The sequence below is a fragment of the Grus americana genome, chromosome 8 (genome assembly GCF_028858705.1).
Source record: "Grus americana isolate bGruAme1 chromosome 8, bGruAme1.mat, whole genome shotgun sequence".
NCBI classification, from domain to species: Eukaryota; Metazoa; Chordata; class Aves; order Gruiformes; family Gruidae; genus Grus; species Grus americana.
In genome coordinates this window covers 28663601-28689584 of record NC_072859.1, presented here as the reverse complement: position 1 = coordinate 28689584, position 25984 = coordinate 28663601, and the positions used below count along the sequence as shown (strand labels likewise).

The window sequence follows — 25984 nt, the reverse complement described above, 5'->3', positions numbered from 1 at the left end:
TCCCAGGGTTGTGCCTTTCCACCGCAGCAGAAGGGATAAGATGCATACGTTTAATATGCAGCCTTTTGGAATAAACTGCAGAAGAACTTTGGAGAATTAAGCAAAGCAATCTCTTAATGCTAATCTAAAGAATTTATCTTTTTTTTTTTTTAATTTATTAATCTTTAAGACACTTTTTCCAGTTCAGATCTTTTTTAACTTTTGGGTTCTGTGTTTTAACTCTATAGCATTCCTTTGTGATTTTAATCTTCATTGTAGTTCAAAGATCTACCATGGGAACGTCACTGAAATCCTTGGACTGAATTTCCTACAACCTGTGTTGACAGGTCTAAATTACATACTCTGACACTGTTCTTGTGGCCGGATTAGAAACTTTTTTTTTTTCCAAGTTAAACCTGCGATAAGTAATTGTCACAGCGCGCTGGCACAATGCTAATTTGAAGTGACGTGTCCGAACTGGCCTCCGTAACATGAAGAACCCTAACAGGTGTGAGGGGTGGATCTTCCCATGGGCCCTGCTGAACTCTAACAGGGGAAAAATAGTAGAAAAAGTGAAATGAACCTTGAATAAAGCTGTCAGCAATAATTATCTCAACAACACTTTGTGAGGAGTTAAAATAAGCATTGCTGATTTATAACCTGAACACACTCCACCCTAGAGATTTTTTTTTTCATCCAGTTAGTGTTTAAAATGAAACGTTGAATACCTGTCAAGATTTTTCTTTTTTTTTTGTATTGAAGGTGCATAATGAAAATGAAGTTATTTTCCAGAGGAAGTTAATTTCAAGGGCTGTCAAATTTTTTTAAACTCTTCTGTTCATTTTAATATTTGTACAATAGTTTCATAAAATAAACAAACCTAGAGCATACTTGACTGTTTTTCCCAGCTAATGCTATTTGATGTCAAAAGACAAAGTGGTTAATGTAGAATTACATCCACTTTTTATTGTTGTTCAAGGAAGGATAAGGGCTTACGTGGTAGCAGATGTGCTTTGGTTGGTTGATTTATTTTTTTAAATTGCGTACTAAACTTGAATAGCAATGTCTTGTTGACCAGTATAGAGTGAAGAGAGCCCTTCAGTTCTGTATAGTAAATCTTTGAGTCTTGTAATTAATTTCATGGTACAAAAAGGCCCTTGTTTCAGTTTCAAAAAAAATGCATTTGATAGAGGTTTTTTTTAAAAAAAATTGTAATGTGCCTTCATTTTACAGTGGGATACTTGCTCGTTGTTGATGTGATAACATTTGTTTTATGTATACAATGTATTTCAGTATGGATAGAAGTAATTTTACAGTCTGTTATTAATGAAAGAATACTTGCTAGCTTTAAGAAAAGAGCAAAGCAAAAGATAAACATGAATTCACAGAAAACCTTTAATCTCTTGAAGTTTTAAACATTACTTTTAAACATCACATGTGGAAATTCCTAATTCGTATATCCCTTTGTGAGATTATACACTGAAAACAGGATAGATTATGTAATGTGTAATTATACAGCGATAAGTGATGGATTTGGAAGTACTGAGCGTCTGTTTGTTCCCAAGGATTTCAGTAAGGGTTTGTTTGAGCACAACAGCCTGGTTAAACACTGAGAACTAGAGCCATGGCAAGAACAACCTAATATGAAGGATCTCTCATGTCATAGCATCATTTTTCTTGAAATTATGAGACTCTGAGTATCATCAGGAATAGCATGAGTTGCTTGGGAGTCCACCACCTCCTTCCTGCATGGATTGACTTCTCTGTGTTTGGGTTTCCAACCAGGAAAGAGCATGGAGCCATCTGATATTCCCTGGAGAACTGCAAAAAATTGCCAAAGAGTTTGTACACTCTTATTTCCCCTGCTTCAATATTCATATTCAAGGGCTGTGCTGGATGCATTTAGAAACCACTATTTTCTTCAACTGTTTGTATAATGGAAAACTTCCCGCTCTTGCGTTTCAAGTGCAGAAGCAAAACTTCCTCTGCCATCATTCACTTGCTCTACCTCTCCTCCCTCCCTTTTACACTTTGATTTTTCCCATCTGCCACATGAACTGCTATCTCCCTTTCACCACCCAAATATTCCTTGCTTCACGTTTTGCTCACTTCTTTAATCTCAGAAAGGGTAAGTTACAGAAGGAAAATGGAAACGCTACTGAGCTGGGAGCAGCAGCTTCAGCTGTGGAGCAGCCTGACCAGTCTTGCTCCAAGCAACAAGCAGAATAACTTATTTTCTAGATGTTTCAAACAGATTGTTTTATAGTTTGTTCCTATGTCTTTTGGGGGAATAAAGGTAGGTTGAACTGGTCTGCAGTTCCTTAGATCACCTTGAGATTCTGACCTAAAGACCTGAGGTTTGAGGCATAGGTCTGTGCCTTCATCTAGTCCTGCTGAAAAAGTATTTCTGATTTCCCGTTCTGCAGAGTTAGTATGGTAATCTTTTTGAAGAGGGAACTTATTTGTCTAGTTGAGGAGAGATAGATGACATCTTGGTAGGCTGGGAGAAACTAACTTGTTTGAATTCTTCTGAGATCTGCCCATCAAGAAAAGGGGATTAGCAATGATGAATATGCCTTGCAGACATCTAAACTGAAGGCTGTCCGGACTAAGAAGCGGGAGAATTTCTTGCTTATCACAGTGTTACCTACTCTGGCTGACAGGGTAGAGAATGGACTGAACCTGAAGATATGGAAAGGCTCCTTTGCAGGAGCCATGCTATTCAGCCAAGATGTAGAAAACTGATGAATTGTTTTGTCTTGTTTCTTACCTTACTACTTTTGGTGCACTTGGGCTATGAAAGCATTTGATCCCTAATATGCCTCGTATCCAAACTCAGCTAGTACAATATGCATACAGAGTGTAATAGAAAACCTAGGACAGAAATGTTCCTTCTCAAACTTCTTGTTCCTTCTCAAACTTCATACTGTTGTCTTCAAAAAAGACCATTTTTTTCCCTAGCTTCAAGAAAATGCATACATACAGATATCTGTTGTGTCATTGACATTTAACGTACTCAGGGAGTTGGTTTATGCTATAATAGAAAGTCAGATAACAGAATAGTAAGTTTAATATGAAAACTGAAATGTTTGATAAAGCTCCTTCCTCACCTCTCTATCCTTACCCCTTCTCTTACCTGATGAGGGAAGAAAAGCATGCTAGTAATTACTCCAACAAGAAAAAGAATCAAATTCTATGGAAGTGAAATTTTCACAGTGGAGACACCTGCCAGTCATTGAGTATTTTGCTACGGGCACGTCTGTCTTAGGTTATTTTGAATAATTGAGCACGGCGTGTTATGAAATGGACTCGGTCATGTTTGTTTCTTTATACATTAGCCATGTATCAGTGAGTAAACCAGTAAATGAAAAAGCTGTGCAACTCATGTTTTGAGCACAGTGAAAGGGCTGTCACATGGAGTATTTGAACCAGGATTAGGTTTCAGTCCGTAGGCAACAGTGCGTTCATTTCCAATTAAGAATTTTTCATGTGATATATGTGTATTATAAATCTCCACAAGTGTACTGCAGCCTGCTATGCAACCTTTAGAAAGAGCTCTTGTTTGGCTGATGGCCTCCTGATTTATAAATATTATTTTGGGATATCATTTCCATGTTTATTAATATATTTGTTTCTAACGTGAAACTGCAGCTAGCTAATATTGACAAGCTAGTTATGGCCAAAGTACTAAATAGCATTAGTAGATTTCAGAGTTGTTATATACTGTGATAATAATTGTCGAGGGTAGTTGTGGTAGAATTCCTCTTGTTAAAACAGCTCGGATTCAAAGACTATTCAAGCTTAGCATGAACTTCTGTTCTTAATTAATTAGATAACTTCTTTTTACTCGCAGTGACTTTGCAATGCTTTTGATAATACTCTGAACGTTGTTCGCATACTGCTCTTGTTTTCAGAGCAAAATAAAAGGAGGGTTTGGGTTTCAAGATGTTTCTATAATCTCTATCAAATTTTGACTTCACAGGGTGAGTAATAATGTTTTTGGCATATTTTTCTGGAGATAATCTTCTCTTACTTCTTAAGCAGAGCACTGATTGTACAATGATAACAGTGAAGGTATAAAACACTCTCAACCCAATACGGAGATAAGAGAGCTACTGCGGTTACTGACTTGTGGAGGTGGTTTATCCGGCCAGAACTCCATATTACGATACGTGCTAACAGGAGATTTATCTCCAGCACAGATACTCTGTGGGCTTGATTCCACCACCACCACCCCCCGCCCTGCTCTGCAAAGGGAAAACAGGCATTGCCAGTTTTCACCAGAGTTAATATCGATACCCAGAACATTAGGTATAATTCTGGAATTGATTGGATGTGGTACTCTAAAGATTACATTACAGAGGGGTGGATGGGAAAGGCACTGCACTGGGTGGAGTATCTCGCTGTCTTGGGCTAATTATGAGAGCTACAGCAAACGGAAATTAAAGATGCCAGCTTAAAAGATTTGGGATTAGGTCATCTTGAGTGTTCCTTAACTATTTTTAGATTATAAAACCCAAAAGGCTAAATTATGCACTTTGTATGCTAAACTTGCCCATACCCACATCTGAATATATGCAAGTTTTAATTCTACCTGTTCAACATTATAGAGTCTGAAAGCATGCATTAGAAAGCCTGTACCTCCTTGGCAATTAGACATGGAGTGACATTTTTGGGAAGGTTTCTTTCTGTGGCTTCTTCCATCTAGCTGTGCTAGTGAGCGCAGCTGGAAACCTGGAACTATATTTTCACCTAGCTATTTTTCAGGATGCTAGAACTGGAGGGTAGGTTATTAAGACTTCCTTTTGCCTAATATACTACAAGCTGACCTTGAGCAGGACTGGGAATTAGTCTGCTTTTTATGGGAGATTTATGAAGGAGAGTCAAGTATCGGAAAACATGCTTTTTTTTTTTGTACACCAGAATTTTGTTTGCTTACCTTATCTCTGAGTATTAAAGGTAGAAAACATGGATTATTTTCTTTTACCTCAGGAGGAAATCATGCTATGAGAAGTCCCCTATTTAGTTTTCTATTGAAGCAGATTATATACAGCCAAACATAATTCTGTATTAGAAGGACAGCTAATGGAATAATTCGACTGATTCATAGCAGTCAAGTAATATAGAAATTACATTTCTTTTTATGATCTTTCTCCTTTATATTAAAAATCCAGCAGGTATGTCCACTGCAAGGTTTTTGTTCTGGTTTAGGTTTGCCATTGTCAGGTAATGCCTGTTGCATCACTTGCTGTGCATGAGTAAGTGAAATCTAGCATCACTGATAAACTTCTCTCTTTTGCATATGGATCAAGTGTTCTGTGACTTTTTTTTCCTGATGCTTTGTAAGTTTTATAGTTTGACCTTTGAACTTCTGAGAGCAAATGATCAAGAATCTCTAGTTTAGGTCCAAAAAAAATATTAGAAAAGAAAATATTTTGCCGTGGAAAAGTATCACTCCAGTGAGTTGGAAAGGATTCTTCATTTGAGTAGCTCTAACAGTATAGTTACTCTGTTACTGTGAACGAAATTGTTTCTCATTTTAAGTGGTCTTTTAAACAGTCAAAGTCATTTTTTAAAAATTGACAACTACCAGGTGATACAGCTTGAAGGGCTATATTTAATAACTTGCCCTGGTTAACAGGAACAGTGGTAAGTGCCTGTATGTTTAGATAGAATGTTTAATGTACATTAGAGCAGAATTCCCCCACACTCCAAAAACTCAAAACGCCCGCTACTCTTGTAGCATTCAAATACTTAAGGAAGAGCACAAAATAAATTAATGTTCTTACTTTCCTTAAACATTATAATTTATGCTTGCCTGTTTTCAATGGCTCTTGTTAAAAGAGTTCCTGGAGTTCCTGGGGAAGTCTTCCTCCTGTTGATGACCACGGGAGTGACTTTGATTTGCTCCAGAGCTAGCTGATATGGAAGCTGTGCTACTAAAGATCATTGACTCTCTTGGCAGCAATTTGGCAGGTCATTCTCATTTTCATCCCTCTGGAAAGACCATACTTTGCAATGATGAGCTCTGAGAGGATAATAATGGGCCTAATGGTTAAGTCTGTAAATTATGTGCTTCAAGGGCCTGCCTGTTTTCCTACCATGATTTATTTTCTAAAGTATGTTCTGACTTAAATACAGGTAGATTAATGACAAGAAGAGTTGTCTTGGTGTTTTTATTCCAAATACTGGATTGCTAGAGAGACTTCTGTCTGAATTTATATGGAGCAAAGTGTTTCCAAAATGATTGTGATGGTTGAGGAAGAGGAAGAAGGTCCATTTTTTTACGGGTTATTGCTTTAAGCTGGCCGCTTTGGATGTCCAACTATATTCTGTAAGGTATTAGAAAGCTCTTAGCGCTTGCCTTCATACTTTCCTCATCAGATACGGTTGCCATTAGAAGCCCTTCTGAAGTGCTGTTTTTCTCTATCAGCGTGTGGCTGAATCTGAGGAAGACCAATTTGTCGTATCCAGCTACTGCTTCCCTGATGCCGTACATGAGCTTCTAAATTTGTATCAGCACTTCTCAGCAGAGAGAGTTCTGCAGCTGCAGTTCTCTGCTGGTGTCATTCCTTCGTTAAATTCGTTCCATTTGCTAAACCACGACAGTGTTCATACTACTGTTTATCTTTCTCAGATCTTCAGTGTCTTGATTAAATATCCCTGCACTGGTACATGAGTCTGCGCTCCATCCTTTGTAATTTTGGAAATCAGCAAGAGTGGGAATTCAGTTGCACCAACAAACTCTTTCTAGAAGATTTTGAGATCATGAGATTATGGATTTATAATTTTTCCTATTATTCTGAGCATGTGATGGTAGCACTCTGGAGTTACACGCCCTCAGTGATTTCTTTCCCTGCTGCAGACATACTTGTATTATGAAATATTTGGAAAAAATAGTATTTTTAGATTATTTTTTTTTTAAAGCATATTTCTAGAAGCTTCTACATAAAAAAATTATACTCTCTCACAGGAAGAATAATCTATTCATTAAAGCACCTGGTCTCACTCCAGATTTGGCAAGTATTTCTAGGCTGGAAACTGGAAAGTTCTTGGCAAAGAATCCTGCAAGTTCAGATCAGAAAAGATGTTGCTTAACTTTATTGTCCAATTATTAATGTTGGCAATTGAAATGTAAATCATCTTACACTGAACTTTTACAAATGAACTCAGTGTCTTAGTGTTGGAAAGCACAAGTGAGCATCAGACTCATTTTTGTTCTCTCTAAATTGTAAGGTTTCGTAGCGGTCGATCTTTTAGTAGTTACAATACATTTCAAGTATCCTTTGTGCACTTTTAGTCCAGGTGGTACCATTACCTTTTAGCATACCAGCAGCAACCCGTTCAATATCTCTGCTGTCTCCTAAAAGGACTTTCCTGATGACACTCTCCCTGGAATGGTTCAGCGCTTCAATTTTATTTTCTTTCTCCTTAAAAAGTTATAGAAAGCCAAATAGGAGAGAACTTCAACTTTCGACAAGCACGAGCAGTCTGTACACAGAGTTGGACAAGACATCTGGCTTTTCAGTAATCATCTTGAGTTACTTTTTGCAAGTCATTTTGCCTATTTCTGATTCTATTTCACTTTCCATGTTGAGGTTTGCTGTCCATGGCACCAGACTGAGCTGCCTGGAAAGTAATCTTTTGCTTAGTGTTGATGTTTTTATAATTGCCAAAATAGAGGTTAAACTTTCTGGTGCAAGAGTCTCCCTTAAGAGAGGACTGTCCTTTGCCTTAGAATGAAGATAACAATTCTAGAGAAACGTTCATGCCGCTAGATTATTTTGAAATGAAAGGCAAAGCTGCTATTTGTCCTAGCCTTTCCTTTGCAAAAAACTTTTCAAAAAAAAAAAGCACAAGGGGAGGGCGATTTCTCACACAAATGTGCACAAAAACCCCAACATTCCAGCAACTGTCTGGGGAGTAGGATGAAATGTGCTCTGATGTCGATCCCCTTCTGCTGTTAGCTCATTTTTGAGAGACGCTTTGACACTATAATATAGGGTTGCAAATTGGAATTGCAACACCCTGCTATTGGGCCAAGTGATGAAGCAGCACAATAACTGCTTGCTTGATCTTACCACTCTTTCTTTAATGTGTATGTAAAAGATACCGGGAGCCTTTCCAGGCATCTGTCAGGGTATTTGATGCTGTCACATAGGCACCTTCGGTCTGTGTGTGGTTGGTGTGTGTGTGTTTTAGCAGTATTTTATATAAACGTGGTAACTACAGGGTAAAGTTTCAGGTTTTATAACAGTTGAGTTTTGTTTATTATTAAAAGCTTATAAAAATACTAATTAAACTGGTGGATTATTACAGAGAATACAGTTCTGACGCTCTTGTCACAGGCGTTTCATAGGTAATTGGTCTTGACCTGTATGTCGTCTTTAATATTTCATTTGCTCCAGAGTATTATTACTCACTTCCTTTAAGATGATAGCTAGGCTTTTTATGCAGCTAAACTTCTGTTTAACCTTGCTATGAGAATGTGACAGTAGGCTAGTTCAGACAGGTTAACATTCATTTGGTAACCAGCCTGCTTAATCAGCCTGCTTCAACCTGCAGCAAATTAAATCTCTGTGAGTTCTAGCAGACAAATGATAAAGTCATTCTGAATTATGTATAAAAATAAATGGGGTATTTTCAGTGCTTATGGCAGTAAATGAATTTTAAGGCTTATGATTTATTCTTGGGTTTTTGTTAAGAATGATTGAAATTTATGATACCTTAATGTTTTTACAGTCTAATTAGGAGGATGCTGTATTTCTGAAATACATCATGTCTCTCATTCTGTGGCTGGCAGAAATAGTAGTCTTTTTTACAGGATCTAGAAAATCTCTTTCTGTCCTTTCTGTGTTTCTTCCAAAGGAACCATTCAAATCCATATTTTGAGCATACAGTCAGGACTGTCTTTCTCTGCATCACTAAGAATTGTACACCATCAAATATTTTCTCAGGTCCAGGTTCTGCAAGAACTTGATTTGTTGCCAAAATGAATTGGCTATCTTCATTTAAGAGCTATTCGCATTGTAAATTTACCCCAAGTGTTATCAAGATAGGGCTTAGGTGCTTCTGAAGATGCTACTTGCGGTCATCAACCTCACTTGACCAGGACTGATGCGCTTTCCAGAAGAGGGTAGAAGGCAGGGTGTACGCTGATGTGATATAAAGAAATGTGTGAAGGGTGCTTGAAATGGCAAGGAGAGCTCAGACGGTTCTGATCGTAGAAGAGTGGACAATTCACATTTTCAGTCGTATTGATTAGTACATTTTTTAAATGCAATGTAGGATCAGATCTTCAAATATTATTGTTATGTGTTTGCAGGCACCTAGTAATTTTTTCTTTCAAACAATACTATTTTTTTTCCATTTGCTGTCTCATTAATTTTGAAAAGTTGAGGTTTAGGCACACAGCAGCAGGCAAAAGTGCTGTTTCTGTTGGCACTGGTAAATCATAGAATTATGAACATCTATCCTGTCTGCTGACTGCAATTTCACCAGCATTGCTGGGTTTGTGTGTGTCCTTGTCCAAATGAGCAATGCGGCATGTGCCTTTGACATTAATAACGACCAACATGAAGATTAAATGTATTTTTTAAGTAGCCACTTGTGTCTTTTACAAAGTCTGGTGATAAACTGTTCTTTCAAGATAATTATTTTTTTTCCCAAGATGACTTAACTATTTTTAATTAGTTGTATCAGTACCTATCATCTTTACTTTAACATTTACTTATTGATGACGAAGAAAAGATTTACCTTTACTTCATAAAGACATACCACTATAAAAGTTGTCATGGACAAATCATGGTTTAAAATTCAGTACTGATTCAGGAGAAAATGACCATTCAAGACAGTTTTGAGTTTCCAGTTCCATTTAGTCTGTTTTGATACTCTGTGCCTACATACCTGTACAACTCTGTTGTTGTATCTTTGAATATTTTTACGTAAGCAATCATTTTAGTTTTCCAGGCTTCTTTCTTTATGTTTGTATAATTAATTTGGTCTTCTGCAGTGCAGTCTTCAGTTCAAATCTCGAAGCACCCTTAAAAAACCCCCCAACCCTCAGCTGAGACTCAAGCTTTAATAAACGATCATTGCTTCGTTTGTAGATGACGCTAGCTGTTTCGGGACTGACTTTTCCTTGCCATCGACTTACAGTTGGAAGAAGATCTTCACCCGTACAAACAAGGGAACAGTCAGAGGAGGTAAGAACATCATCTTTATTTTACCAGGGTACTCAAGGAGGAAGCAAGGAAAGCTCATTTTGCCATGGTCACTGTCCCTTCTGTTGTCAAAGTACGTCAGTAGAATTGCATCTTAAAAGAATCAGTTTACAATTCCTATAAAATGTAATTGTGACAAAGTAAGGAGCTGGGTAAATGAGTCATTGAAGAAAAAGAGGGAAAACAAAGTAAGCTAGCCACAAGCATTGAAAAATACTCCAAATTAAACAGAAGGCTGAAACATATATTTTTAGTATTAGCAGAAAAAGATGTTTGCAGACGGTATAAACTGATGTTTTGTTGTTTCTAACTATTAATGGTTTGGGTGAAAATTTCCAATGCCTTTGCCCTTCCTCAAAATTAATGTAATATAAGCAGTTTCCCATTTTCCACACACTTTTCTTAACATTTTATTTGGAGAACTCTAGCAAATAAGGTTTATCTTGCTGCGCAAAAAGGGTGTTCTTCAGTCTGCTCAGCTCATTTGAGTTGGCAAGACATAGCTGTGAGGTACGGTCAGGATACAAGCCTGCATAAATGCTGTTGGACAGTTGTTAAAAGTTAGAGGGTGGTCAGACAATGCTGTTCTAGCTATATATGAACCACTTAGGTTAAATAGATGATTATTGTTTTCTCCTGGGACCTACCAGCATAGTTATGTATCCTTCCTTCTTTACTTCATTCTTTCAAAATGATCTGATCGAGTATGTTCACCTTGTAGAATTTTCTTGTTGTCTAGTTCATTCAGTAAATGTTCTTTATGTGAAGTTTTTTGTGTGCGGCTATTGTAGAGGGAGATCCAGCGTGTTTGGAGCTCTTTGCTCTTCTTGTGGTCACTTCCATGCTAGAGCTGAAATTTCACATTCCGTAATACACTTCCACCTTTAGGGACTGATGTAGATTTTCTGGAGTTTACTATCACCATAACTTCTAGGTTAAGTGGAGCTGGAATAGTTGTCATGAACAGAAGTCAATTTAGAGGCAAGTTAACACTGAATAGTTAAGCCCAAGGTAAGGTTTTTCTAAGCTGTTCTATGTTTCAGAGGACATGATATCCAAAAGATCTGATGGTGGGAGTTGGAGGCACAGATAGGACCTTAGCTCCTTGCACAAAATTGTTGATTTTTCTTCTTTATAGTGGTATGCCTGTCATTCAACATGCAGTAGCCTGGCATGACAAGTTAGGACTACGGGTACTAAATTTGTATGTCAGACATTGGAATACAATAGATAGGTGCCTTTCCCAGGACTGGCCCCCACCGTGCAAGTATTGCTAAAGTAGATTGTATCTGGATGTCTAAAATTACTGATCGATTGTGTGACTTTTCTCACTCTTTCTTATGCAGTTAAACAAGCTGTAGTACAATTAGATGGAAAATAGCATTAACTTTGGATAAAACTTGCTCAACTATGTGTATACAAAGCCAGTTCCTTGGTTTAATAATTTAATAATGCAGTTTGTCACATAATATTGCTCAGTCAACCAGACTTCTGTTAAAAATTAGATCTTATTTCTAAGAAGCAGTCTGATAATGCTGTAAAAAATAGTAAAATGCAGTATATTGAGTGTTTTTATAGAAACATGGAAGTATTTTTCACTACATGTGTATTTTTTATTTCATTGAAGATGATGTCTGATGGCTTATGGTCGATTTTGGGTTTTGTTTTTAAATAGCAATGCACTGATGTTCATATGGTTAGTGACAGTGATGGAGATGACTTTGAAGATGCTACAGAGTTTGGAGTTGATGATGGAGAAATGTTTGGAGTAGCATCGTCTGCCTTGAGGAAATCGCCAATGAGTAAGAGTTGACAGTTAATTTACAATTAACGGGTGATTGTGCAGCAGTAGTGAAGGCAGAGAAGTATGGTGGGTCTGCAGAATAAGAAACAGGAAAGTATCTTTTGATACAAATGTTAGAATTGAGTGTCACGTCTGATGGACGTATCAAATGAAAATACTGCAAATGCAATTGGCAACTATGAAAGTGTCTCCTCATGGAGGAAGTTTTTTAACCTTATGATTTTGGCTTGTAGTTGAAGAATAGTAATTTCACTCAGAGAAATTATGATCTCTAACGAAATGTTCCTGTAGATAACTAGATTTCCACTTCCCTGTTTTGAAAATTCTGCAGATTTTAGCTTCAGCGTTTTGTAGCGATGAATATTTTTAGTCATTTACATTAAACAAGTTTCTCAGTGATTATTTGCCCTTGAATTATGAAAAGGATTGAGCAGAAGCAGTCAGTTACCTCCTATATGCAATTCTATATAGTCTTTGTTTACTTTAGGCTTGCATTAGTGTTGTTACCTTAGAAGTTTTTTGACAGCAAATGTATGTAATAATATGGACAACTTTTCAACAGGAAGCTTAAAAAAAAGAAAGAAAAAGAAAATAAAATTAACTAGCAATATAGTGGGTCAAGCCTTTCAAGCCAGTCCTTTCATTTTAATGTATTAAAGTAAGTCCAGAGTGTTAACTCTGAACAAGTGCTATATATCACGTTACACTGGACCTGAGGATTTTACTGTTTGGAAAGCCTGAATATATTCATGAGAGTGTCTGGAAATTTCATGTCTCTCCAAAGGTTCATAGTTGATAGTCTTTCATGGAATTTATATGGTCTCTCGGTAACCACTTCGCTAAGCTGTCAACATAAAAAAATCTATGAAGCAAGTGAGTTCGCATATTAAAATCTGTTTCCATAAGGTTGCATTTAATTTATATTTTTTCATTTTTTAAGTGCCAGAAAATGCTGAAAATGAAGGAGATGCCTTATTACAATTTACAGCTGAGTTTTCTTCAAGGTAAGCTTAGCCTATTAACTGTGCAATTCTCATTACAAACTAAATAAAATTTAGTAAATAATGAAAATAAAAATAAATCAACTGTACGTATTTTCTTGTGGGATCGCAGCATACTTAGGCATCCTAATCTAATTTATTTTAAGCTTAACTTTGTTAGAACTATTTCTGAAATAAAGTATTTCTCAGTCCAAGTTAGTGTGACAGATTCTTGTCTTATTTAATTTGCCACTAATTAATATCATTGCTTAATTATGTAAGGGTCCAGAAAGATGATAAAGACTCTGATTATGTATAGTAATTTTAATTTGATATACAGGAACAGAAAAGCTGAAGCTGATTAACTTTGAAAAATATGTACAGAGTTGCAATAAGAGTTTTCACAATAATGAAGTAGTTGGATAAATTTTACTTTTAAAAATTATAGAAACACTGCTTTTATTTAACTGTGTACCACCAAATCATACAATGTTAAACAGTTGCCATGTGACATCAAATAGATAGAAGCTGCAAACTAATACACTGCAAAGTAATGCAAAGTTTATATGCCTTCTGTTTTCACTCCTCTGTCATGAAATGTTCATTTATATATATGAGATGCATTAATGTGTAATACAAGAATAGCCTTCAATTAACCTTTAAGAATATAATAAAGAGAGGAAATAAGTTATGATTGAAAAATTATATAGAACCTAAGGGGCATGTAAACAGAAAGTTTTTTACGATAAAATTTGTAAGGTGGCAGTTAGGTACTTTGTGCTTTTGAATGTTGGGGAATAGATGGCTTTTAAAGGACAGAAGGGAAATATTTAGAAGTGTAGTACTTCATCTGTACTTCATCTTTCTAAAAGTTTAGTGAATGCATTATATTGACAGAATATATGAAGAGGTGGAATATTGAAATTACTTATTTTTTATTAATTGGAAATTTTATCTCAAATAGATATGGTGACTGCCATCCTGTTTATTTTATTGGATCGCTAGAGGCTGCTTTTCAAGAAGCCTTCTATGGGAAAGCTAGAGATGTAAGTGTGTATTGAAAACTTTATTTAATATAAGGGAAAATGGAAATCACGGTAAAAGTTTAATCTTTGTTTTAAAAAAGGTAAACTACATTTTGGAGTTATCTTGGGTTTATTGTTTGTGAAGAGTCATTAGTTGACTGACTGAAATACTTAGCTTGGTTGTTGAAGTTACTGTAAATAACTCATGCTTTCTAATAACTCAGGCTGTATTTTTATTGGAGGCCTGTAGTCATCAGAGCTGCTCTTTCTCCTCCCCTCCCTTTCTTCCTGAAATAATGGTGTCCTAGCACCACGTAACACTGGCTGCGAGTCTTGTGGTTGACAAGTTCAATGTTGCATGTTGGTGACTCCTTTGAAGGACTGCTAATGAAATTGTAAATTTAAATTGAAAGGTCTCTGAAATACACTGTGCTTTTTTTTTTTCCTTTGCACAGCCTTTATCTGCCAAGCAAATTCCAGTACTAAGGTTTGGTTATTTAGTTTTTCTGTACATCCAACCAGACATCTCAAGTTTCTGTTATTCCATGCACGGTTTTAAAATCAGTATTTTAATAAAATTAGAATGGGGATAGTTTATTTAAGTTTTGGTGACTTGAATTCACTAAGGAGAAACCCAAACCCCTGCATAATTAAGCATAGATAAAGCTGAAACACAAACAAGAAAATCATGCTGTTTAAATTTGCTTTTTGTTGTATTGATAGATATTTAATTTTAAAATGAAGAATGTTTTGGCTTCCTGTAGGTATTCATATTGGAAGGAACAGCTATGTTATGTTAGGGGCAGTTCTGAGAAGTGTGCAACGTTAGGAATCTACACTAGCTAGCTTAAATTAACACATACTTAACGTGTTGTGCGCACACAGCACCACGATGTGAATATTTTCATGTCTTTGAGCTGATTTCAGAGCAGAAATAGATATGTAATAATTCAGTGGCAAAATATTAATTTATAATAACTCATTAAATAGACCTTAATGCTTGTTTAAAAGAAGTAATATTAATTCATTAATTCAAGTGTTTGAGTTGGGAAGTTCACTTTGTGCCATTTCATCAGAAATGGTTGACAGTCTATCAGTATAATAATGGACAAAAGTTCCCATTAGGAACTTTCATAAATGTTTTTTTTTATATCTATAAATCTGATGATTAATCCAGTGCAGTTACTTAGGTTTTTAATGCTCAAAGTACTACTTATACTACTTACATAGCACATCTGAAACTTGTGTCATCTTACATTTCTAGTGCTTTGCAAGGTATTCAGACCAGATCCTTATTAGGATAAAGTTATATTTTTAAGAAAGTGGTATTTTTGTGGCTTCTTTCTTCTTTTCCTGAATAGTGCCTTAATTTTTGAAAGATTTCCCTCCCAACTACCCTGTGGAACGACATTATTTTTATTGTAACATTCTGACTTTAAACAAAGGTATGAGAATGTGTAAATACCATTTATTTTTACTGCTTTTTCCTGTTACAAACAAGTTTTTTTCAGTACTGCCTCCTGAAATTCATAATTGAGGAAATGGATATATTATTTTATATTTTTTATAATTGTATTTTCTAAAATAATTCAATATGTATATCAGTATAAGAAAAAAGCTTAGGAGAAATTCCAACCTGTTTATCTTGTCTTCTAATTTATACTATGGAGGGCACTTAATTTTACCAGGGCAACAGATGAGCTTCAGGCACCAGCATTCTTCACTTGAAGTGAGAAATTGAGTTCCAAGAGTAAATAAAAACAAGATTGAAGGTTTAAATCCTCTGCTAGGCTTTTTGAACTTATATACTCATTAAATGTTTATTGGAGTGGTGGGATTACGAAGGATTTGGGTAGCTTCATCAACTGGTATATACTTAATCACTAAGTAAAACACTACATTTGATAGAGTGTTTCTCACGATGCCACACTCAATCCATCTTAATGAAACCTGCTTCAAACTGATTTAATTTGAGAGCACTTGGCAGCTTGAGTGCTCAGAGACCTTAGCCTTTTCTTGACAAATTCTCAGCGCTGTCCAGAGCAGAAGGTACACTCTTCAGTTCAGGTCTAGTGAGACAACCATCAGCTATGTTTTTAATCTATATTGTGGATACTTTTTCCCTCAATAGAAAAAAATATCCCACTATATATGAACTTGAAGCTTTTTTGCAGAAATGTTTTAATTTGGGTTATTTTAAGAAAATTAATTTATGTCAGAACATGTGTTTTAATCACAGATTATGGGTTAAAATTCTTTTTAAGAAAATGGATGTTGTTCTGTTAAATCTTAATGTCTTTTCATGAGTTGGAAAGGCTGGTAATTCATAGTTGTTTAAGAAAATGTTAACTTAAAAAAAAAACCACATTGTAAAAAAAAGTTTAGATTTTTGTCTGTTACCTATGTTTTGTTTAGCTTTTATTATCATAGCTTTTCATTTTGAGTCTTTCAGTAGTTAAGATGAACATACATGATGGGTATCTTTTCCTTTAGAGCAACTGCTACCATGATAGTGCCAGTTTTAGGTAGGAGAGATGGAGTTGAGGTCAAATGTAGCTCTACTTTAAAACCTATATATCTTTTTAGCACAAAAATACCGTAGGCAAGATATAGAGCTTTGCCTGTAACAACCGATATCCTTGGCAATGAAATCCCCAGTTACCTCCTGCAGCCTGATAGCTAAGGGCATTGTGTGTTCATTTCCAAGGCTTATTGAATATATAACACAATTTTTTTTTTTTAATAGGGTCAGGAAGAGACAGACAGAGGTTTATTAAATTAATAAATAAGTTCTTTTGTGAAAGTCTTCCTCTACTATTGTGTCAGTTGGACAGAAGTATTTCTCTGTTACATTAGTTTATGAAGAACAAGCTTACTCTTGCTTAAGTATCTACACTGTCATAGAAATAGCTAGAGCTGATGCCATGGAAGAAATCTTATAATGGACAGTTTTAAACAAGATGTTTGGGGGGAGTTTCTTTGTGACTGAAAGCAGTTTGTGGGTGCCTTGTGTTCTGAAACATCAGGGGGTTTATCCTAACTTAGGGCGGTATTGTTATTAGTACAGGATCTTAATTGCTGTATTGAATCTCACTGAGCTATTTACTTGAATAATTCTTAAGTATTTTCTTTTATTGGAGCTTGCTTGCCTTTTCATTTTTATAGATGGTTGCTACTCTTTTATTATGAGAAAGAATAAAGACATCTGCTTTACCTTTTCCAGAGCTCTTATCTTTATATACCTCTGTCAGATCACCTCGTGCTCCTCTCTCAACCTTTCTGTCCACTGACTTTTAATAAATATCTGAAACATCTCTCTTAGCACAGATTGGTCTTGTCACCTCAATATATATTTCTGCATGCTGAAAATGAACCATGTTTTTCTTCTAGAATTCTGGTTTTTAGGTTCAGTTTAGTGGCAGCACCATCCCTCTCACATATAGGTACTTTATTTCCCGAATACCTGGAAGAAAGTGTGCTCCTTCCATGGTTTGTCATGTTCAAATAAAAGCTTTTTTCTTTTTTTTCTTTTTTTCTTCTTTTTTTCCCTTTTTTCTTCTTTTTTTTTCTTTTTTTTCTGCTTGTAGCAGAATATTCCTTCATACAGGGCTTTCTGTAGTATCTTTTTTATCTGTGTAACTCAGAAAACTGTCCCTTGTTATTATTTCAGCTAATTAGGTTCATGCTGAACTTAATACAGAAAAAAAGATTTGCAGACATAATTATTCTGATTTCTGTTAGGGCATATTATAGAAACAGCATTGACTGCTCTCCAGTCTTCAAATTTCTCTTCTGAGACAAGAAGTCTCTCCTTTAGAGAGAGTAGATCTTGAGCAGATTTGAGTAGTTATTCTGAATCCCAATAGCAGGATGGCTTTTTGGTTTAGTCTTTGTCATCTTCTTTTCCCCCGTTTATTCCCTGAATACTGTGGAGTGATGCCAAGGAGTACAGCTTCACCACCACCTTTTACTTTGACTCCAGGCATATTTCAAATCAAGTCAAATTGCTACTCCTACATTTTATAAGGGACTTGATCATATTGTGTATCCTAGGTGTCCTTTGAAAATGCATCTGTAGTGGAGCTGTCTTGAGGGTCCTAGATGGAGAAATTACTACTTTACAGATTCCAACTAAACATAAATAACCTGAACACTAATCTACATGGTCTGGCTGAAGCTGTAGAGGACAGGTATAGAAGTATAACTCTAGGTTCCCGGGAAGAGTAAAGCAGCTACGCTATGGTAGATATTAGTACATAAATTCCACGTGAGTCCCGTGTCAGTCACCTGCATTTTCTTTCCAGTCTTGCCTGATGTGTGTATGTTAGCAGTTCTGTCCTTTCAAATTAATTCTGAACTTGTGGATAATTATTGTTCAGAAATTTTTGCTACAACATACCAGCTTAGTAGTCTCACTGTAAGCCTACATGCCCTTTATTCTGCCTCATTTTTGTATCTAAAAGATTAGTACTGGGTATGGGTATCTCTTCAGCATTCTCTGTACTTGATATCAAATGATGAAAGTTTTTTGAAATTGTCTGCTACACTCTACATTTCTTCCTCTTTCAAAGCCTATGATTTGTAGATCTTGTTTGAGTTTGGTTTTATTTACTGGATATTCTTTGCATTATGTCAGGTATCACTACAAGCTCAATTGATCGAAACAGAGATACAACAGTATAATAGAGTCAAATATTTGGAAGATGAAAGTAGACTAACTCAAGCTTAAAATAAAACACAGCTCTACCTGGGAGAGTGGTTAGCCATTTGAACAGCTCACTGTCATTGACATGGATTCTCCTGTCACTGATGGTATTTTTGAGACTAGATGTTCTACTGAAAGATATAATTACTGAAAGATTAAATTAGGAATTAGTTTAGGGATGTCTCATGCCATGTATAATACAACAGACCAGATCAGGAGATTACAGGAATCACCTCACTCTCACTTTAGGAACCTGTGGCATACAGTTTAGTTCAGATCGCCTTGGTGTTAGAGAAGGTTTGCGTTCTGCTTAGGGAGAAAAGATTGCGCGTGATAGAGTAGCAGTGTCCAAGAAGGCTGATTGTATGGTCTCCAAGATCACCTTAGAGAGATGGATCGAATTGTACTCTTCAGAGGCTTAAAGATGTACAAATATGTCCCTTTGTTTAAATTAGCTCTCACTACATAAAACCTGGAGGAAAAGTAAAGATCTTCATTCGTTAGTCTACCAGCTTGAAAGAACATTCATGTCTCTAGCAGATGTTACATTGTGAACATTTTTGTCTCAATTATTACTTGAACTTTTGAATCTGAGATTCAAAAATAACCATTCAGGTCTGTGGTTTTGCTGACCCTTATGACTGTATCGCTCTTCTCATGCTAGTTCATGGTCTTCTGAGGTGTCTAAGTTATTCATGTTATTAGGAACTGGCTGGGAAGCTTGGATATCCCATTAACTGGTGATTATCAATTTAGTCTCTCAACCTCACGAAGATCTGTGTTTCTGTCTCAGTGCCAACTTTTCCTTCATTTCTTCTAATTCTGTCCAAAATGTAACTTTTCTGAAGTTCCAAAATGCAAAAATGACCATGTGGATGGCATAACCATTTTGGTACATAGAACGGATCTTTAATGTGTTTGTTTCGTGTGGGATTCTACGTGCATGTTAGATCTCTTGGTCAGGTGCGTCAGTTTGTGGCGGGAGGCTGCTGTATTTTGGATGATCTGGCAGAGAGGTTTCATGGAGCAAGACTACAGCCGGGAGGACCGTGCCTCTCGGGGCTGCCCTGCTGCAGTACAGCGTCCCTCTACAGCCCACGTTTCCCTCCGGGGTGCCACGCGCCACGCGTGTTCCATCAACAGATCAAAATCAGGCAGGAGAGGGCCGTAGTGCTTCACTGCAAACACGTAGTGGTGGGTGCGAGGCAAGGGAGCCGAGGCACGGCTAGCTGAGTCTTGTGCAGTCTGAATGCAGCAGAGGTTGCAGAAAAAAATGCTTGAAGACTGGATTTTTTTTGAGGTATTTAGATAGCCAAGCTGCTGAAAACAGCACCTCTTTGTCATGGCCCTTTTTCCTCTGACATAAAATGAAACCCGGAGCTTAGAGCTCAAGCTTTTAGGACCTTAAGTCTTATTAACATTGATGAGACTTACGGTCCCGAGTATGTTTGTAAATCCAGGCCCCTTCTAAAAATTCCCGTGTATGAGTGCCTGATCTTCAGCATCCACGTACTCTGAAAAATACATCTCTCGGTGGCTTAGTTCCTGAAGTCCTAAGGCCTCTGGAAGTCCAGCAGCTATTCAGTACTTAGAACCTTTTCAGTATCCCATACCTTCACAGGGACTAGTCAGTGTTCTTCCCCATCGGAATTTTTTTTCTTGGTTAAAATTTTATGCTAAGTATATAACCCCTGAGCCATCATATTTTTGAGGAATCCAACACAGAACAAAGTAGTGCGCCATTAGTAGGCTGTTCAACAGTTTAGTAAGCCTATTTTATTAGTATTGACTAAAAAATTCCCAGTATTAGTCATCATAGAATCCTAGTATTTACTCTGATTTTTTCAAAGGCTTGAAATAAAAACAACAAAAACCTGCTTGTAAATACGTACTACTATGGGTTAGTAAAAAAAAAAAACCAAACCCACAACAAAACCCCAAACCACACACCAGCAGCACCAACAACAAACTCTGAGCTGTGAGCCTTTGGCAAGAATGCATTTTTCCAAGGAAAAAAATATCCCTGGCTTCCATTAAGATTTCTCAAAATCATGTTTCAGCACTTCAGTTCCTCCTGCTGCCTCTTTTCGTTCGTCCTAGCAGTATGCCTATGCCTGACCTTAACATTTTGGATGAATTGTCAGACACAAGTACAGTCTTTTATATGGGATGGAGTTTAGTCTGTGCATGGTGAGATTTGTTGATGCAACAAAAATTACATTCACTTGTAAAGCAGCTCAGTGTAAACAGCTATTGTGTATGTGCCTGTTCTGTTTACTAAAATTTGTCCCTAAATCTTTAAGCCTAAAACTGTACATATTTTGAAACATTCTGTTGTATGGAATCTCATATTTAACAGTTTCATGGGGTTGTTTCTTTGGAAGTAAAAGTGTTTCTCAAGAGCCTTTTTTTCTATCCGCTCCCAGTGAAAAGAGGAGAGCAAAGCCATCCGCTTACCACAAAGCAGCGCCACCACAAAGGAAAGATTAAGGGTTTAGAGAGAGGTCAATGTGGGTTTTTCTCTAACTAAACACTTTCCTAAAGTTTCCTTGTGGAAAAAATAATGAAGTCATCTCAGAGTTTTTAAAGAATTTTTATTTCTTTTTCACCGTCTGCATTCGCTTGTCTTCTCAGCATGGATGTTTAATCTTTCTAGGCTTTGTGAATTGGTCCAAATGAATAAGTGGTGAGCTGTCTCTCTAGGAGCTAGAGGCTTATTCTAAGGCCCTAATCACTGAGTAAACACATCTTTGCCCTCCCTCTCTTACAACTGCTATATAATAGTCGAGATTCTAGCACAGTAACCTGGATATTGCAGGGATCGACGCTTTGAAATGCAGAATGGCTGATCCTCAAAAACAGACAGTGCCTGATCTTCCCCTGCCTCTTTCTTCTTTTTAAATTAAATATCACCACAGAAATGCTGTTTTATTGCTTGATATTGTGCATCAGTGCCCTGGATTTTCAAGTTTAGTTTCAGTCAACATTGTTGGCTGCACTTATATGGATCTCTGCATGTTGGGCTTATTAATGGCCCTTCCTGGCACATGTGTACGTGGTTCTGAAGAACATTTAAATTAAATTAGACAAACATTAATGCAAATTGCTAATCCCTTTCCCAAAGTCTAATGTTCAAATGTATTCTTCTTTTTACAAACAGTCATTAAGTTTTATCCAAAGCCTGTATATGAGGTGATAGCCATACAGGTTTTTTACAAAGACAGCTTGTTTCAATATTGCTTCCCATGTCTTGCTATATCGATACACATCGATATGTCGTGTTCAATGTTACTTCTGATGAAGAGACTTGAAATGAATTTAAATAAACGTCTGAAAATAGCACTTAGCGTATTGTCTCAGCAAATATGTTCAAGTAGGATTTTAAAATAAGGTAATATATATGGGCACAGGGGAGTGGAAAGTTGTAATTTTCTGAAGGGTATTTATAATTCATTGAATACCATTGGTCCTTAACTAGCTCATAGTTTCCCTATATTTTTCTCAGTCTGCTTTATATCTTTATGTACACACAGACTCACTTTCCAAAAGGTGGTCTGAGATTATCGTGGGGACACAACACAGCTTATATGCTGCTGACAGCAAAGCTCAAATATTATCTGATTGGGTTCCAGAAGAAAAAAATCAGATGATTTTGTTTCAAGAGGCCACAAACACCATCTTCAGCATGTAGTCTTCACTAACTTGGTAACTATGATGAGATATGTCAGTGCTCACAAACTCAATGTGGGATTTGATCCATGTGTCCTGTACCACTTTGCTTGCGTCTTTACACATTTGCAGTGCTGAGGCGGCTGCCTTGCTCCTCAGCTCTGCAAGGGACGTAGGCTGACGCATGGCCTTTTGACCAGCTGCACATCGACTTCCGAAGTAGGTGAGAGGCTGATGTGCTGTGGGGATGGAGAGCTGCCAAAACATCCAGCACGTCGCGTCGTAGGCTTTGGGACTGTACTCATTTTCTTCTTTTATTTGGCTACAGATGGGGTGATAACAATACACTGTCATTTTTTAAGGTTCTTTATAATTGTATTCGTTTAGGATTGTAGATTCTGTGGTATCAAGAGGTGTGGTCCTTGTTCAGGGAATTGTCCCAATTGTTATCTTTACTGGGCAGCAAGCCAAAAAAATTCACTCATTTTTTTTAAACTGTCTGTTAAGAAGGTTTTTGATTTTGCATTCAAATGTTGCTGTTTTCACATTCTAAGGGTATGATGTGTCGTGCTTTGGTACCCAAAATAAAATTGTTAGGAAGCATTGAGAAGAGTTACAGATTTGGAGGGATGGACCATTTGACTTGAAATCTATTGGGGTTTTTTTTCCCCTGCGTGTGCACGTCGAGATAGTAGTCACCCTTGATAAACACCATTCAGCATACTAACACACAAGCCTGCAGCAGGAATTTTAGATTACTAAACAGTCTGAGGAAGTTTTCACTCATCTTTTCTTGTGTCTTTTCAGAGAAAGCTTCTTGCTATCTACCTTCACCACGATGAAAGTGTACTAACCAACGTCTTCTGCTCACAAATGCTTTGTGCTGAATCTATTGTCTCCTATCTGAGTCAGAACTTCATCACCTGGGCATGGGACATGACAAAAGAAGCAAACAGAGCAAGGTAAGACGCTTGGGACTGTGAGTGGAGCAGCTTTTCTCTCAGGGAAGACCCTTATCTCTGTGCCATCTCTGTGTATCAAATCTTTTGTTGCTAGGTATCTATTTGAACTAAAAACTTCATGCTCGTTCTTAAGTCATCGGTGAAGCTGTGCTGGCTGAGGGTCACTGGGAATTGGACCATCCTTCTTTTCATTACAAAGTGACTTCTTACTCATGTGCAGGAAAAAAATAGTTAAAGAAATTGTTTCCTTTATTTTATTCCTTTTTTTTTTTTGAGTTTATTTTGCAAACATAGTTCTAGGAATGTGTCTTCACAGTTTTGCACTGCAGTGCCATGATATTACATGACGCTAATTGTATGTACATAGGTGTAACTGCATGAGAACCGTCGGGAAAATAACTGTAGTTAATGAAAATCTTATTTAAAAAAAGAATATTAATGTGATTAATATTTAAAACAGATTATGCAAAAAATTAGAAGTTTGCAATTCATAGGAACTTTTTTGAACTACAGGTGTCTTACAGAACATTCCTTTGGTAATGTTCAGATATTTTGGTAGGTTTTAATATAATAAAAGCTATTCTATGTCTTAGAGAGGCCATTGTTTTGCTGATGAGTAAAGAAATAAAAAACCTGTAGATTCCACCACTTCCTACATCTTTTGTGTACCAACAAATTTTCTTACCTTTATATTAACACCTGTTTCTCCTTTAGTTATTTATCAGTTGATCATAATCTATTGAAAATAATGATTCTATGATTATACTTCTTATATTTAGAAATCAGACTTACTTGGTTTTCTAACTTGGACCTTATTTCACCACCTTTATTTATACAGAAGACAACTGCTTGCCAGGATAATGTCTTACGTATATTGCTATAATGAGAGTTATTCTAACTTTTGAACAGAAGATGCAACAGTCATTTGCTCTGGGATAAGGTTGCCACCTTTTTACACAATTCCATTGGTTATTGAACAATTGCAAGTACATATAAATATGTCTTTCCCTTTTGGATTGCTAGAAATTTTTATATCTTTATGGAGCATTCATGCATTCCTATTCTTAAATACATAAGTTATAGTTAATATTTCTTTACTGAAAGTGGGCATGGAGAACAGAACAATCTCTTTTTCTCAAACACTTTAAAAATAACACTTGTTTTTCATAGGAATTCCTCCCTCAACCTTCTGCATTCTGTCTTTGGACGAATCAGCAGCTATGCTCCTAGTTTAAATTATTCTAGGGAAAAGCTGAAGATTATGGAAAAAAGCAGTTGCAAAAACAGATAAAAAGTTTTTAGAAAAAAGAGAGAGAGAGGAAAAAGAAACATTTAGGTTCTTTCATGGGACCAAATACATAGACTGGAAAGTTGCTTAAGTCTTTTGGTATTGCCATTCATGGGCAGTAAGGAGCCTCCTCCTTTTCTTTTATCCCACAACTTGGTGTAGAAGGAAACACTATTTCTAAACCATCTGTAGTGGCTAAGTTCAGTTGACTACCTGCTGTTCTATTGTTCGCTTTTCTATTTAATTCTCTAGTTTCTTTTATTTTACAATGACAAAAAATTGCAGTGTAGTTTCTTTTGAAAAACTGTGTTTGAGGGGTTTTTTATGACTGACGATCAACAGCCATGTAATTGCTTTGTTGTGTTTTACTAAAGAAATCTATTAAGTAGCACAACTTTGATACACTAGTAATAAGAGTTTGCAGGTTACAGAGACACCTGTGGTGACCAAAGCGACAGAAGCTGCTTATTAGAAAGAGCCTGTACAGCTGTGTCCTATTAACTCCTTATGACACTTCTTAAAACACAAAATAAAGGGCTTGTTTAAGGCTTTATAGCTATTCTCAATGAACCTAGTCACCGATTGTGCGGTACGATAGGGGTTTTAAGCCTTCATTTTTTTGCTTTCTGTTAACGACGACAAAGAAACTGTCATATTAACAGTGAGGTCAAAAAATAGTAAGGGGTAAACAAGGCATGCTGGCTGGCATTAGAATAATTTCTCGGTTGTGTTTAGTGTCACCTCCTGCTCCTTAGACTCTGATTTCTTCAGAGGGGGCATGATGCTTCCGTCTCCCTTTGGAAAGTGCCAATGCACTGTAGGCATTCCCATAAATAAATACTCAGCACCTCTGTTTAATTACCACACTTCGTTCTGTGACGTGGCAACAGTGGTCTTGGAGCCTATTCTGTTCTGTTTCCCTACACAAACAGTTGCAAGTAGCTTTTTACTTGAATGGTGAGAAGACAACAGCAAGAACAAGAGAAGGAACTGCTTTTTGCGTGCTGGCGTAACCCAAGAGCAACTTATTTGTGCTGTTACAATTGCATTAGTGGAAAAGGCAGTGTGGGAAGGCAGAGGAATCGGGCCCACTTTGTTTGCAGCGATCAGTAGGGACGCCTCAATGTCAGCAGGAAAAGAAAAAGATTTTCAGTACTGTAGCATGGCGTGAATGATTTCAAACAGATATACGTGCTTTCTCATATAAGCAAAAAAATGTTGAATATTCTGATTTTCTTCTTGCTTTTTGTTGTCGTCTTTCTGACATCTATGGATGTCAGTCTGTTCCAAAACCAGTCTTCATAGTAGTTTCCATCCTCGTTAATTAAATGGGAGTCCACTGTAGAACA

The 25984-nt window shown here is 36.6% G+C and overlaps 1 protein-coding gene across 3 annotated transcripts in view; it reads left to right on the top strand.

Moving 5' to 3' along the window:
* Positions 1–25984, top strand: part of FAF1 (Fas associated factor 1) — a 176954-nt gene that overhangs the window by 105663 nt on the left and 45307 nt on the right. For all 3 annotated transcript variants that reach the window (XR_008578004.1, XM_054833154.1, XM_054833153.1), the window contains 5 exons: positions 10089–10184; positions 11878–12004; positions 12947–13010; positions 13951–14032; positions 23193–23347. Coding sequence is in view for 2 of the 3 variants with exons in the window: in XM_054833154.1 (XP_054689129.1) it covers positions 10089–10184; positions 11878–12004; positions 12947–13010; positions 13951–14032; positions 23193–23347 (524 nt within the window). In the remaining variant the exon portion in view is untranslated. The remainder of the gene's footprint in view (positions 1–10088; positions 10185–11877; positions 12005–12946; positions 13011–13950; positions 14033–23192; positions 23348–25984) is intronic.